Raw genomic sequence first — 15,192 nt, forward strand, 5'->3', positions numbered from 1 at the left:
GTCAAACGAACACAGTGCGTATATGAGCTATGCAATGAGTTTAACAACTCTGGCCACGTGGATTATAAATCATATACAGAATAAAGTATGCATGTTTAAAGATTTTATAGATGTATTTCACACACTTTCCTGCACCAAACATGAACCAGCATGGTATTTGCACACATATTTCATCATGTCTTCTTCAAATGAAATATATGTGCAAACTGGACACTGATACAGTGGTGTATCTGAAAGCGATGACTCAATTATTCTGATGCACAAAAGAATTATTTAGACCGAAAATTCAAAGAAGAATGGACCAAAAAATAACTAGGTCTTTTCTAATTTTTACATTTACATTAACCTTTGCCATTTTCTAAAACACACTTAAAGGGTTAGTTCACCCATAAATGATTAATTACTCACCCTCATGCCGTTCCACACCCGTAAGACCTTCGTTAATCTTCAGAACACAAATTAAAATATTTAGTTGAAATCCGATAGCTCCGTGACGCCTCCATAGGGAGAAATGGACACTTCCTCTCTCAAGATCCATAAAGGTACTAAAAACATATTTAAATCGGTTACAGTGGTTCATTATTAATATTATAAAGCGACGAGAATATTTTTGGAGTGCCAAAATTATAACTTATTTAGTGATGGCCGATTTCAAAACACTGCTTCAGGAATCTTCGAAGCATAAATGAATCAGTGTGTCAAACTGCCAATGGCTGAAATCACGTGACTTTGGCGCTCTGAACAGCAGATTCGACACACTGATTCATCTGTGCTCCGATGCTTCCTGAAGCAGTGTTTTGAAATAAATCACTAAATAAGTCATTAATAATAAATTTATTCTTCAAAAATATTCTCGTCACTTTATAATATTAATGTTGAACCACCGTACTCACATGAACTGATTTAAATATGTTTTTAGTACATTTATGGATCTTGAGAGTGGAAGTGTCATTGCTCCCTATGGAGGCCTCACGGAGCTATCAGATTTCAACTAAAATATCTTAATTTGTGTTCTGAAGATTAACGAAGGTCTTACGGGTGTGGAACGGCATGAGGGTGAGTAATAAATGACAGGATTTTCATTTTTGGGTGAACTAACCCTTTAAAGTCGTAAAAATTCACTTTGAAAATCGTTGAAAATATTAATCATTTAATAATGTTGTTAAATGTGGTCTTGAGCTAATCTTAAAATGAATATCCATTCATTGTACTGTATATGCTGCCTAAATTCACTGATTTTAGTTTTTAAAGTTTTATTTTTAATTGATTAAGCCAAAATAGTATACAATTTTAATATCTGTCATTTATCAGGTATCAGCAGTAATAGGAAAGTAATATATTTCTTTCAAACATTCTTCTAAAGGTGCCCTAGAACTTCCAGCTCAAAATACCCCATAGATTTTTTTTAATTCATTTTTCAACTGTATAACCTATTTTGGGGCATCATTATAAATGAGCCGATTGAGGGTGTGTGGCCCTTTAAATCTGGTGCTCCATGCCCCAAGAGCTCGCGCTTGCCTTAAACAACATAAAAAAAGTTCAAACAGCTAATATAACCCTCAAAATGGATCTTTACAAAGTGTTCGTCATGCAGCATGTCTAATCGCGTAATACAGTGTTTATTTTGATGTTTACATTGATTTTGAATGAGTTTGATAGTGCTCCGTGGCTAAAGCTAACATGACACACTGTTGGAGAGATTTATAAAGAATGAAGTTGTGTTTATGCATTATACAGACTGCAAGTGTTTAAAAATGAAAATAGCGACGGCTCTTGTCTCCGGGAATACAGTAAGAAACGATGGTAACTTTAACCACATTTAACAGTACATTAGCAACATGCTAACGAAACATTTAGAAAGACAATTTACAAATATCACTAAAAATATCATGATATCATGAATCATGTCAATTATTATTGGTCCATTTGCCATTTTTCGCTATTGTCCTTGCTTGCTTACCTAGTCTGATGCTTCAGCTGTGCACATCCAGACGTTCTGCCCTTGTGTAATGGCTTGAACATGGGCTGGCATATGCAAATACTGGGGCGTACACCCCGACTGTTACGTAACAGTCTGTGTTATGTTGAGATTCATCGGAAGTCTTCTAAACAAATTAGATTTATATAAGAAGGAGGACACAATGGGGTTTGAAACTCACTGTATGTCATTTCCATGTACTGAACTCTTGTTATTTAACTATGCCAAGATAAATTCAATTTTTGAATCTAGGGCACCTTTAAAAAATATTTTAAAAAATCTTACCAACCCCAAAGCAGTCAATTTTTTTTTCTGGGATCTGTAAAGTATAATTGCAGTGCTTCTTTAGATTTTTTATTTTTTTTTGTCAAAGCTACTGTATGTTAGCAGCCAGACAGTTATCTCAGTAGTGTGCCTATAAAACTCTATATGTAGGCAGCTCCCTAGGCTTTGGAAAAAAAGAGTGAGAGTGTTAGCTAAAACATCATCCATCGCACAACAAACACAAATAAATGATGATATGACTTATAAAGATTCCTACAAATATATTAAGCACCGAGGCATTCAGCACATTTTCAAACACACGCAGTGCTTGTCGCCAGCAAGGTTATGTGAGAGGGCATTTCAAGGTCTAGAGTGGCATGACCTCTGACCTCAGGGATCCCTCCAGGGGCCCATTACACACATCCACATACTTCCCCAAGGCTGCTCAATAACAGTAAGGTGACGTGACTCCTGATAATGGCCCTGTTTTACTGGGTGTCCAAGGTAAACCTGAGTCCTTTATAAACAATGCGAAGCTGGTCTGACACTTACTCACTTGAGCTAGTGTCTGTGCAGTCTGACGCCTGACACTGTCAATCACGACAGTGCCAAACCCTCCTGCAAAGAAGATTGTCTCTTTGTACAATAGACAAAAACATTGGCAATTGGCTTTACAATCATTTTGCTGACATGGAAACCGCATGCTATTTTCTAATGTTGTTGTTTAACATGTCTCTACATAGTTATCAAACCACCTTTAAAAATAATCTGTAACAAAGCCTCAAATATTTTAAATAAAAACACAGAGATACGTTTTAAAAACTAACATTATGAACTATCATTTCCTTCCCCAGACTTTTAGCTCACATTTTCAGAGGCCACAGAAGCATGAAACAAAAACTATTTCACAACGCTAAGCAGGACATCACAAAACCTTCTGCAACCACAAACTCATGGATATGAGACTTAATGAGAGAGATAGAGCAAGGGAGAAATAGCCATCTAAAACATGGTCTTTTCTTTCATTTCTTCTCATTATCATCTGTTCATTTAGGCCTCTCTGTGTGGATTCTGTGGTGTGGTTGATTCTTTTGTGAACGTGTTTTTTTTTTGACAAGCTGTGTGGCATAAAGTGAAAACAGCCTGTCATTATTTTTGGAAAGCTAGCTTTGACATACTGGAAAGACCTGAGAAGTCATTCCCAGAAATCCTATTTTACTGTCATGCATGGAAATAGATGCCTGTGAAGAGACATTCCATGAGTAAGTACTTCTAAGTGTGTGGGAATTTAAATAGGAAATGGAATTAAAACAGAAAGGGAAAAAACTGTTAATGGAAATAGGAATGTTAATAGGACTGGAAACAAGAACAGAAATTGGAACGGATACAACAAAAACAAAAAGTTTTAGTGGATACAGGAATAGGAAAGGAAATAGAAGTGGAAACAAGAACAGGAACTGAAACAGAAATCAACGTGGAACAACCAGAAGGGAAAATCATAAAGGAATGGATATGGAAATAGGAGCGGAAACAATTAAAAGAATTGGAATGGAACAGAAATGAACATTTAATGGAAACAGAAATGGGAATGAAAAAAAAAAAAAAAAAACAATTGAGAATGGGAATCAAAAGAGTCTAAGAAACTATAAAGCAGAAACATTCATAAGGAACAGGAATTAATTTCTAAACAGAACTGGAATCGGTAATGAGAATAAAGGTCTGCCTACCTGGTAATATTGAATTCATTGTCACCCCCACCTAGGGAAAAAAACAACAAAATGCTAAATGAGTCACTGACGATATGCAGAAAGTGACCACAGATAAACTTCAACTCTGACATTTGACCTCCAGAGGGTAAGTGAAAACTTGAATGTGGCAACAGCTTCAAAAAGTGAAGACATGACTAACATACCATCAAAGTTCAAAAGGCCATCAGCAATGCATTCAATTTCAGACAGTTGGCAATAAAATGTCTCTTTATCGCATGAGAAACAGTTCTTTAAAAATCATGATCATTAATTAACATCAACATTCCAACATTGATAGCTGGCTATACATTGGCTTACAGCCTATAAAAGAGAACATGTCTTCAGAAGAAGCAGAAAAGGTATCAGAGAAACTCTAAACTGGATGTGTGAGCTTCTGCACTGTATTTTTCTTGTTGTTTTGCTTAGAGTAAACTAAACTTATTTACTGTGCTTATACAATTGATTTGTCCATATTGACTAAATAAAAAAAAAATTAGGTGAACTTTCGGAAGTAAGTAAAACTCAAAAAAAGAAACATATGAGTTGAGATTTTTTTTACAGTGTAGGGAGGTTTGGAAGGAATACTTGTCCTGAGAGCTGATGAGGTTGTTTCAATTCGGAAATCCAGCAAGTGCTGATCTCATGCTTTCTTATTGATTGAAGGATCCAATTACACAAGAGAGCCAGTAGACAGAGATCTCACTCAGCAATCAATGTACACTCTATTTTAGGCTTTGATTTCAGAGCTATATTATGTCTGTAGAAAGTGAATTGACAGGCTAACTTCAGTGCAGCAAGTGAGAAAGGGTCAATTATTGTCTTGAAAGTACACATATACCAAGATTCCTTGGAGTACCATGTAAATGCCATTCAGTACCAGCATTAAAGGTGCCCTAGAACCTCTTTTAAAAAGATGTAATATAAGTCTAAGGTGTCCCCTGAACGTGTCTGTGAAGTTTCAGCTCAAAATACCCCATAGATTTTTTTTAATTAATTTTTTTAACTGCCTATTTTGAGCCATAATTACATATGCACCGATTAAGTGTACGGCCCCTTTAAATCTCCCGCTCCCCCGCCCCCGCGAGCTCTCAACTGCCTTAAACAGCAAACACAAAGTTCACACAGCTAATATAACCCTCAAAATGGATCTTTACAAAGTGTTCATCATGCATACATTGATTCCTGTGAATATAGTATTTATTTGGATGTTTACATTTGATTCTGAATGAATTTGAGGCTATGCTCCGTGGCTAACGGCTAATGCTACACTGTTGGAGAGATTTATAAAGAATGAAGTTGTGTTTATGAATTATACAGATGGCAAGTGTTTAATAATGAAAATAGTGACGGCTCTCGTCTCTGTGAATACAGTAAGAAACGATGGTAACTTTAACCACATTTAACAGTACATTAGCAACATGCTAACAAAACATTTAGAAAGACAATTTACAAATATCACAAAAAATATCATGATAGGAAAGGATCATGTCAGTTATTATTGCTCCATCTGCCATTTTTCCAGAGGTCTTTTAAACAAATGAGATTTATATAAGAAGGAGGAAACAATGGTGTTTGAGACTCACTGTATGTCATTTCCATGTACTGAACTCTTGTTATTCAACTATGCCAAGATAAATTCAATTTTTCATTCGATGGCACCTTTAAGTACTAACATCAAAGTTAGTAGACTGTTGAAAATACATTATTGCTAAATATATGTATTCACGCAGTAAAAAAATAAATCAAATAAAAATTTCATAAAACCAGAAAATTCACAGTATAAATCAACATAGGCCACATTAGACGAAAAAAAAAAAATCAAGGGTTTAACCTCTAGCTCTAAAAATATTGACACTTATAGAGAAGCGGGCGTTTATTTTTGGGTTGTTTCTGACCCTCATTCTTAGCTAGTCTCAGGGGTGTCTATGAACTGATCTAGTTGGGAGAGAATGAAGGCCATTCGACTTGCTAAAGGAATAATAGTTTTCTGATATGACCTACATATCAGGCTTGCATGTGGTATTCTAAAAAAAGAAAGGACCCAGAGGAAATGCTGGCCCTCCATGTCTGACCAAGAATAACTTCAACAATACATGAAAGTGTTAGTTGAGACTATACAGTTCGAAATGTTCAAAGGGGAAAGATCACATATTTCTAGATCAACTCCCACACCGACCACAAGTTTATTTGAGCAAGACTAAAAAAAAGGAAAATGTGTGCAGCACTATATCATGCTCAGACAGAATCACAGTCCTCTGACACCAAAGGCAGACAAAAGCAAAAGTTATCTCTTCCTTTTATACCATCTTTAGACCCTATAAACGCACTCTATACAAGTATGTGAATGCATTCTCAATACTGCCACAAGGGGTGCTATAGAGGGTAATAGCATAAACTGGTTTTCTTCTATGGTCAGTTTTCTATAGTTTCACTTGACCACACGCTTACAGTGACAAGCATTTTTGTCTGTGTTCTTGCTCTTTGGCCTTAGAAAGCTTCATCCCAGAAAAAGGGAAGGACAGAACATCACAAAACATCAAGCCTGGCTAACGTACAGGTTTCCATCTAACAGAATTATCTGATTTCCCTTATGTTTACATAACCCAGGAGGAACAATGTAGCTGTGCAAGCGTGCTGGTCGCAAAAGGCTATATTCTCGACCCAGGGGTTGGGGGAGGACAGACCCGTTATCTGTTTTGCCTGCAGATGGCTGGACGGTGTGCAAGGCTGGATGCGTTCAGCCCTCTGCGGCTCGCTCACCACTCAGAGACGCATTTAGACAGCTGCATTTTATCAGCGGTAGCCAAGGAAAAATAAACTCATTTGAAAGAATGGTATGATCCCACGACCTTCAACTCCAACATATGCATTAAACTAAACAAGATGATTCGAATGATACTTTCACATTCTCTCATAGACAAACATTGCAATATGTTGCAATATCTGCTTTCTGATACAGGAAACATCACTTTTAGATGTTAAGTACACAAACAACACAGTCAAGTGCTGGTTTTAAATCATAAAGGTTTACTGTAACATCTAATTTTCTCTCCATTTCCTTTCTAGGAGAAAGAACTGAGATATTAAAGAGACCCAGCTGTGATTAAAAACAAAACATTTGACTAGATTTAAGAGCATAATGTTTCACGGTTTTGTTCAAGAGCATAACGTTTCCATGTTTGCTGTTTATTGAGAGTGATGGTAAGGGTAAAAGGTATTAAGGGAAATTGGGGCCATTTTTGCGACCTCTGCCTGACTCAAAATCCGTTGAGTTCCAGGCAATGGATGTCCCCTGCTGCAGCTTTACCGCTACCCCAAATTTCACACACAGCCCCTCACAGAGCCTGGAATTAACAGATATTACTCAACTGGGTCTGTAAATGAGGCATGCATGGGTTTGGTTTCACCATTTGTAACCCTAATCCTTTGTGTACGGAGTTGTTTCTATCTTCATTTGAAAGATATTTACAATAATAACCCCCCTTAAAAAATAGAACTCCTTTTCACACTCTCTTACTGACATTGTTCAGTCTGACAAGATAAAGAAATCAATAAAAATTGAGGGAGAAAGATGTTCTGAGGTGCATGTCCTATATTAACTGACAGGTCGCCACTCTGCAGATGGGGTTTTAATCGACCGTGAGGGCTGTAGCAATCTGAGGACAATCACATTGGTCATTGTTTTCTGAAATGTACTTCATCCGCCCTTAATCCCCAGATGTGTTTGACAACATCGACACCACACAATCTCAACATCACAAACCTGATTCCACCTGATCCTAAGACGAGGCCATGAAGCAAGGAAATGAAACGAGATAAATAATTCATTTGCATTTGGTGTAAACGTAATCATTAGAATTAGCACAGTCACCATATTTCCCTCCTGTGAGTTCTCACACTAGACAGGAGACTAGTCCAACTCAGCCTGGGACTAGAGTCACAAGGTTAAGAAATGTCATATGGGATCACAAGGGGTGAAGTCAGGCCGTATGTATGATCTCTGACGCGTTCTAAAGTGGGTCAGTCTATAGAGAGTGAATTAGGGGAGAGAGAAATGAAAACGCTCATACTTTATTAAGTTAAACAACCTGCAGGTGATACATTTCTTATGCTAATATACATAAAAAGGAAGACTCTAAAAGTAATAATCCACATATCATTACAGTATACTCGGATTATTACATGATGTTGCCTGATTGTTTTTTGTTGTTGTTGTTTTTTGCTGCTGGATCCATTTGGTTTTCCCTCAGACAGACTAAATGGAAAGAATAACCAAAGACAGACAAGTAACTAATAAGTTAGGATTTTGATATGACAATACACTACTAAAACTTCATTAAACATTAATTCTGAAACCATCTCTCCATCCACACAAACTAAACGTTTAGTCTTATTGTTTCATTTTCTTGATTTTTTTTGCAAGAACCATGTTTTACCATGCCTCAGAGAAAAACACTATTTTTTGAAGTAGCTAACATAGCATTATTAGATGCAGCTTTATTTTTAGTAACAGTAATACAGCATTTTCTCCATCATACAATAGGTTTTAAAATTTATTGCATGCCATTTATCAACACAAGCCATCCAGCATTTAATATAATATCGATCTAGCAGCCACCGAGTGAACGTACAGAGTAATGTTATAGGTCCGTGTATCTTTTGGTCATTCGTTTTTTGATGTAATAATGAAATCGGAAAATGAAAAACAGCACCTTTTTCGTTTTTCATTTTTTTCAAACAAAACGAAAAACAAGAATTCGGCTTGATTTTTCGTTTTTCGTTCAGGGGTAGAAAATGAATAAACAACTTGAATATTTGATCTCAACATGTGGGATGGAATGAAACGCCCCTTTTCGCTGATTGGTCAACCAAACATTAAACTGTGCTGTCATCAGCTCTTCCGCAGTTCAGAGCAGAATAATAGTCCTTCGCTGCGATGGATTTAACTCGTTTATTGCACCTATATAATCACTTTTAAATGTACATTTAATCTTAATCTCTATCTCTCAAACAGCCACACTAACGAATGACTTGAGACACAAATCGAGGCAGAGCCTATAGACAAGGCTTTCTTCTGTGTGTCCATAAAAACACGCGTTTAGCTCAGAAATATTATAATACTTCAGAAATAACAATTTACTTCACACCTGCACTCACAACTACCTAATAGCCAATACCTTTGAAACACTGCCTGCTTTATTATTTTGCTGAACACTTATCAAAATATGTGTGGCAACGCTGCGCGACTCACGCGACAGCACAGAGATAGCGGCGCGCACTCAAGAACTGCATGCGCGAATGCGCTGGCGCGCGCTGCATTTAAAACAGAACTAAGTAACTTTTTTTACCTTCATAAATAGTTTTCTACGTCCTTACGATGGTTAATTGACTTGTAGTGGTGTGTTTGAGGCGATCACTAACCCCCTCTGGCACGTCTACGCCAGAATACAGCACTTGCAACTTGAGCTGCACCGACCCGAAACAATCTCGTCTCACGTTCACGTTCACGCGAGAGTGACAAAATGCTTTACGGTAATTCAAAAACAATGTATATATTATGTCTTTATAAGACAATTTCGAAAATTACCCACCTCCATCGAGTGTACTGTATTTGCAAATTACCCACCTCTTTCTTGTACTGTATTTGCAAAACTACTGCGCTGGCGAGTGTTGTAGTCGTTGTAGTCCAGAGCTGCGCTTGGAGTATTTATGACAGTGTCATTCACTGAAGGAAACTGTAGGGGGAGCTTCGCGAATCTTGCTTAGTTCTGCTTTAATTACTTTATTAAATAAAGCGCAAAAGAAACTACGAGCAATGACCGTCGTTGTTCTGTTGAGTCAGTTAAGTCATGAAATTACCAAACATGCGATTAAAGCTACCTCAAAACTGTGCATGCATTTATTTGATGACATGGTTTTAAATTGTTATCTAATTTGTTGGCCTTTAAACGTCTTAAAAATGGACATATGTACACCAGGGAGATCTAAATTTTCGGTGGAGCATGCCCCCGTACCCCCCTAGGAAACTACATTTTCTGACCTCGGTAGTGTGTCAAAGGTATTGGCTGTTAGGTAGTTGAGAGTGCAGGTGAGAAGTAAATTATTATATCTGAGATAATATTTATATTATATATATATATATATATATATATATTATATATATATATATATATATATATATCTATCTGAGATAACCTCGATTTGTGTCTCAAGTCATTCGTCTTATCTGGCTATTTGAGAGATAGAGATCAAGAGATAGAGATTAAGATTAAATGTACATTCAAAAGTAATTATATAGTTGCAATAAACGCGTTAAATCCATCGCAGCGAAGGACTATTATTCTGCTGCTTTGAACTGCGGAAGAACTGCTGACGGCACAGTTTAAAGTTTGGTTGACCAATCAGCGGAAAGGGGCGTTTCATTCCCGCCCACATGTTGAGATCAAATATTCAAGTTGTTTATTCATTTTCTACCCCTAAACGAAAAACGAAAAATCAAGCCGAATTCTTGTTTTTCGTTTTGTTTGAAAAAAATGAAAAACGTAAAAAGTGCCGTTTTTCATTTTCCGATTTATTATTATATCAAAAAACGAATGACCAAAAGATACACGGACCGTTATAACATCATTTTCAACACACTCAAATGTATCTAAAATAAACAGAGCTGCGTTACCGCATACTCATGACCGGAAAAGCGGAAGCGGCGCCGGCGACTGTGTCATAATAAAAGTTGCGTCTGTTGCGCAATCGCTCCAGCAGCCTCGTTCAGCTCCCACAACACTCGGTCCTGCTCTGCTTCATACTACAGTAACGTTAATAATCGCATCCATGAACATGATTTCTTCCCAAGTCTTATCCCAATTGTTTCCACCGGCTGTGATGTGAAGACCACAAGACCACCCAAGATTCCACGCCCAAACTTGCCGTCATCAAGCTACGCCTTTGTTTTGAAGAGACCTCTAGGGGACAGAAATATTACATACTGCACCTTTAACAAAATGTTCCAAATTTGCAATTAGATCACTAATATTGGGCAAAAATTAAAGGGAAAAAATCAGCAGGAACAGGATGGAGGTAAAATAAAACACAGATTCAATTTTCAATGTATATAATAAATTTATTCTTGATTATATAACAAATAAGATAAGTTTAGAACCTCCCATGGTGGGTATGACCCACTAAACCTTCCAGCAAAGAAATGTTGGAAAGCATTGATGTCACTCAAAGTAGATCTAAAATTGACTCTGTGACACAGTAAACAAACTGCTCTTTTTAGATGGAAGTATAGGCAAAGAGAGCTCAGGCATAGGCTACTACAGTAAATTAATCAGACTTACATTCTCACTAATGTGGAGGCAAACATGGAGGATGTGCATACATACTCTACCGTACATTTGCTGTTCACACACACAAAATATAAATCTTATCTAGCAACACCTAATGAAAGTCAAACAAAGAGACTAACATGGGAAAGAGTCATTCAAGGACTCAGACAATGTAAACATGATGGAATGTGGTGAGGGCTGTTTTTCTCCATAGCCTTAAAGACTCAAGGTTGCATTTACATCCTCATGTATCACAAATTAAAACAAAATGGCAGTGTTTGTTGATTGGGGGATTTTTTTCTGTGTCAGAAAGGAGGGTGGGCTCTCTCTGCTGGATTCATAAAACTAATGCATTTGAGCTTCAGCCTGTCTGCTTGCTCTGTAAATACACCTCATTCCATCAGTGTCAGCACACACTTGATTTCATTAATCAAGACCCTTAAGAAGAAACGTCTAGGGCTTTATTTCAAAGGGGAGCTTGTCACGGGTTTGGTGTGTTCTAGTCAAAACAGGTGAGGAAATACTGATACAAACTTTAAACACAGAGGAATAACAGGAGAATCAAAAGAAGGAGATAATAGGAGACTCAAACTACCATGTACACACTCTACATTAAGACCATACAGGCCAAACTGACGGCTTATATACACAGCAGACAAAGGGCGAAACTAACTAGACACACCTGAACTGAGGAAACCAATCGCTTAGTAACCATAGAAGCAGGGAGAGAATGGAGGACAACTGAACTACAGACTAGAAGAATAAAGAAATTCAAACATGAACAGAACTAGAAACGCTTAAGGCCTTCAAAACATTGTTTCAACAAAGGGCTCCTTGTAATGATACAGACTCAAGTATTCTCTTGAAAATTAAAACTTCTTGTCAGGAAATACTGTTCAAAGTTTAGATTTTTTAAAATAAATTAATACTTTTATTTAGCAAGGATACATTACAAACCCGATTCCAAAAAAGTTGGGACACTGTACAAATTGTGAATAAAAACAGAATGCAATGATGTGGAAGTTTCAAATTTCAATATTTTATTCAGAATAAAACATAGATGACATATCAAAGGTTTAAACTGAGAAAATGTATCATTTTAAGGCAAAAATAAGTTGATTTTAAATTTCATGGCATCAACACATCTCAAAAAAGTTGGGACAAGGCCATGTTTACCACTGTGTGGCATCCCCTCTTCTTTTTATAACAGTCTGCAAACATCTGGGAACTGAGGAGACAAGTTGCTCAAGTTTCGGAATAGGAATGTTGTCCCATTCTTGTCTAATACATGCTTCTAGTTGCTCAACTGTCTTCGATCTTCTTTGTCGCATCTTCCTCTTTATGATGCACCAAATGTTTTCTATGGGCGAAAGATCTAGACTGCAGGCTGGCCATTTCAGTACCCGGATCCTTCTTCTACGCAGCCATGATGTTGTAATTGATGCAGTATTTGGTCTGGCATTGTCATGTTGGAAAATGCAAAGTCTTCCCTGAAAGAGACGACGTCTGGATGGGAGCATATGTTGTTCTAGAACTTGGATATTATTTGATATTATGCACTGTAGATGATGATAACTTCAAACTCTTTGCAATTTTTCTCTGAGAAACTCCTTTCTGATATTGCTCCACTATTTTTCGCCGCAGCATTGGGGGAATTGGTGATCCTCTGCCCATCTTGACTTCTGAGAGACACTGCCACTCTGAGAGGCTCTTTTTATACCCAATCATGTTGCCAATTGACCTATTAAGTTGGAAATTGGTCCTCCAGCTGTTCTTTATATGTACATTTAACTTTTCCGCCATCTTATTGCTACCTGTCCCAACTTTTTTGGAATCCAAAATGAGCCAATATTTGGCATGACATTTCAAAATGTTTCACTTTCAACATTTGTATCTATATTCTATTGTGAATAAAATAATGATAATAATAATAATAATAATAAAGTTTATGAGATTTGTAAATTATTACATTCCTTTTTTATTCACAATTTGTACAGTGTTCCAACTTTTTTGGAATCGGGTTTGTACATGACCAAAAGTCTATTTTTTGTAATAATGTAAAAGCCTTTACTATTTCAAATGAATGTTATTCTTTTTAACTTTTTATTCACCAAAGAATCCTGAAAAAAAAGTAGTTTCACAGTAAATTCACAGTTTCCACAAAAACGTTAAAAAGCAACTGTTTAACATTGATCATATACTAAAAAATGTTTCTTGAGCACCAAATCAGCATTTTAAATGGATCATGTGACATTAAAGACTGTAGTAAAGTGTCCCATCTACCTTTGTCAGATAAGCACCACTCCCTTCACTCAAGACGAAACAAAACAACAGGACCTTCCCTGTTCATTCTGTCCAGTTTGGACCTCCAAGTGAGAGATGATTCTGCACTGCCAACACAGTAAACAAGAACTGAAACTCCAAAACCCCCCAATAAGAGTCACTGATTCAAGTATACACATCAACAGAGTGGAAATGATCTTGGCAGGGTGACAGCGATATGACCTCACTTCCTCTCCATTATATCTTTCTCAGATATAGCCTGTTGAGCAACAGCTTTATGGAACAAACATGTTATGTTGCTCCAAACGGAGAAGCCGTAGTTACACCCTCATCAAGAATACCACTTTTGTCTTCAGGACTCACAACAGACTAAAGCCAATAGATCCAAGGCATGTAAAGCAGCTATTTCTGCAGGGTGGGTGTGTGTGTGTGGATTGAACTGTGTGGGTGTGTGGATTGAACTGGGGTGTTATACATGCTCTTCCCTCTCAGCCGCCCTCAAGTCCCCCTTGTTCGTCCTCTCAAGAACCCTCAGCCATCACACAATAGTTGTCTGTCTCGCTTGACTCTGGAGGAATGTCCGGTTTGGATCGGACACAGTCTGCACATCTTAACACTCTGCTGGGTCTGTGAGGGCACCACTGCAGCACCCCCAAAGATGTCGTCACAGGCCCCTCTTTACAGACTGAAGTTCTCTTGCTAGAGTCAATATCGCAGTGGAGTCAGTCGGTGGTCTCTGACAGTTAATTAGGAATTTACTAAAAGGTAACAGTTATAGATCAAGTCTAATATATTTTTAAATGTAATTTATTCCTTTGATGGCAAAACTGAATTTTCAGCATCATTACTCCAGTCACATGATCCTTCAGAAGTCTTATTTGTAATGTTGAAAATGGTTTGTAGAAACCATGATTTTTTGAGAATTTTTTGATAAAAATTTTTTTTTTCAAAAGATCAGCATTTATTTAAAATAGAAATCTTTTGTAACATTATAAATGTCTTTACTGTACAAAATGCTGGGATAAAAACACCCCAACTTGGGTTGAAAATGGACAAACTCAGTGATTGGGTTGTTTTAACCCAGCGGTTGGGTTAAATGTTTGCCCAGTGTGCTGGGCAGTTTTATTTAACCTATTGTTTTAAACTATTGTTTAAAAATAACTATATGGCTTAAAATGAACCCAAAATAGGCTGGTAATTAAAGATTAGACATAATTACTAGAGGCAACAATAATAATCAAAATGTGAACATTAATAAGGAATTTAATAAATGTTTATTTTTTACATTATTATTCATTGACCTTATTAATAAATGTTCATTTATTAAACATATTAATCAATGTTAATTATTTTGGGTTCATTTTAAGCAAGCAATTCAGTCATTTTTAAACAACAGTTGAGTTAAATAAAACCAGCAGGTTGGGCAAACATTTAACCCAACCGCTGGGTTAAAAACAACCCAGTTGATGGGTTTGTCCATTTTCAAACCATCTTGGGTTGTTTTTAACCCAGAGTGTACACTCTAAAAAGTGCTGGGTTAGTCAATTTAATATTGGTTTTTAATTTTAAATAATAAAAATGCACTCTAAAATGT

At 36.8% G+C, this 15,192-nt stretch overlaps 1 protein-coding gene across 1 annotated transcript in view; it reads right to left on the reverse strand.

Annotated features, from left to right (window-relative positions):
• Positions 1–13,665, reverse strand: part of stard13a (StAR related lipid transfer domain containing 13a) — an 80,730-nt gene extending 67,065 nt beyond the window's left edge. Inside the window, exons 1-2 of the mRNA XM_067397740.1 lie at positions 13,599–13,665; positions 3,970–4,000 (exon numbers count right to left, since the gene is read on the reverse strand). Of these exons, the coding sequence (XP_067253841.1) occupies positions 3,970–3,988 (19 nt within the window). The 5' untranslated portion in view covers positions 3,989–4,000; positions 13,599–13,665. The remainder of the gene's footprint in view (positions 1–3,969; positions 4,001–13,598) is intronic.
• Positions 13,666–15,192: the final 1,527 nt, after the last annotated feature.

This window comes from Chanodichthys erythropterus, chromosome 10 (assembly GCF_024489055.1).
Source record: "Chanodichthys erythropterus isolate Z2021 chromosome 10, ASM2448905v1, whole genome shotgun sequence".
Lineage (NCBI taxonomy): Eukaryota > Metazoa > Chordata > Actinopteri > Cypriniformes > Xenocyprididae > Chanodichthys > Chanodichthys erythropterus.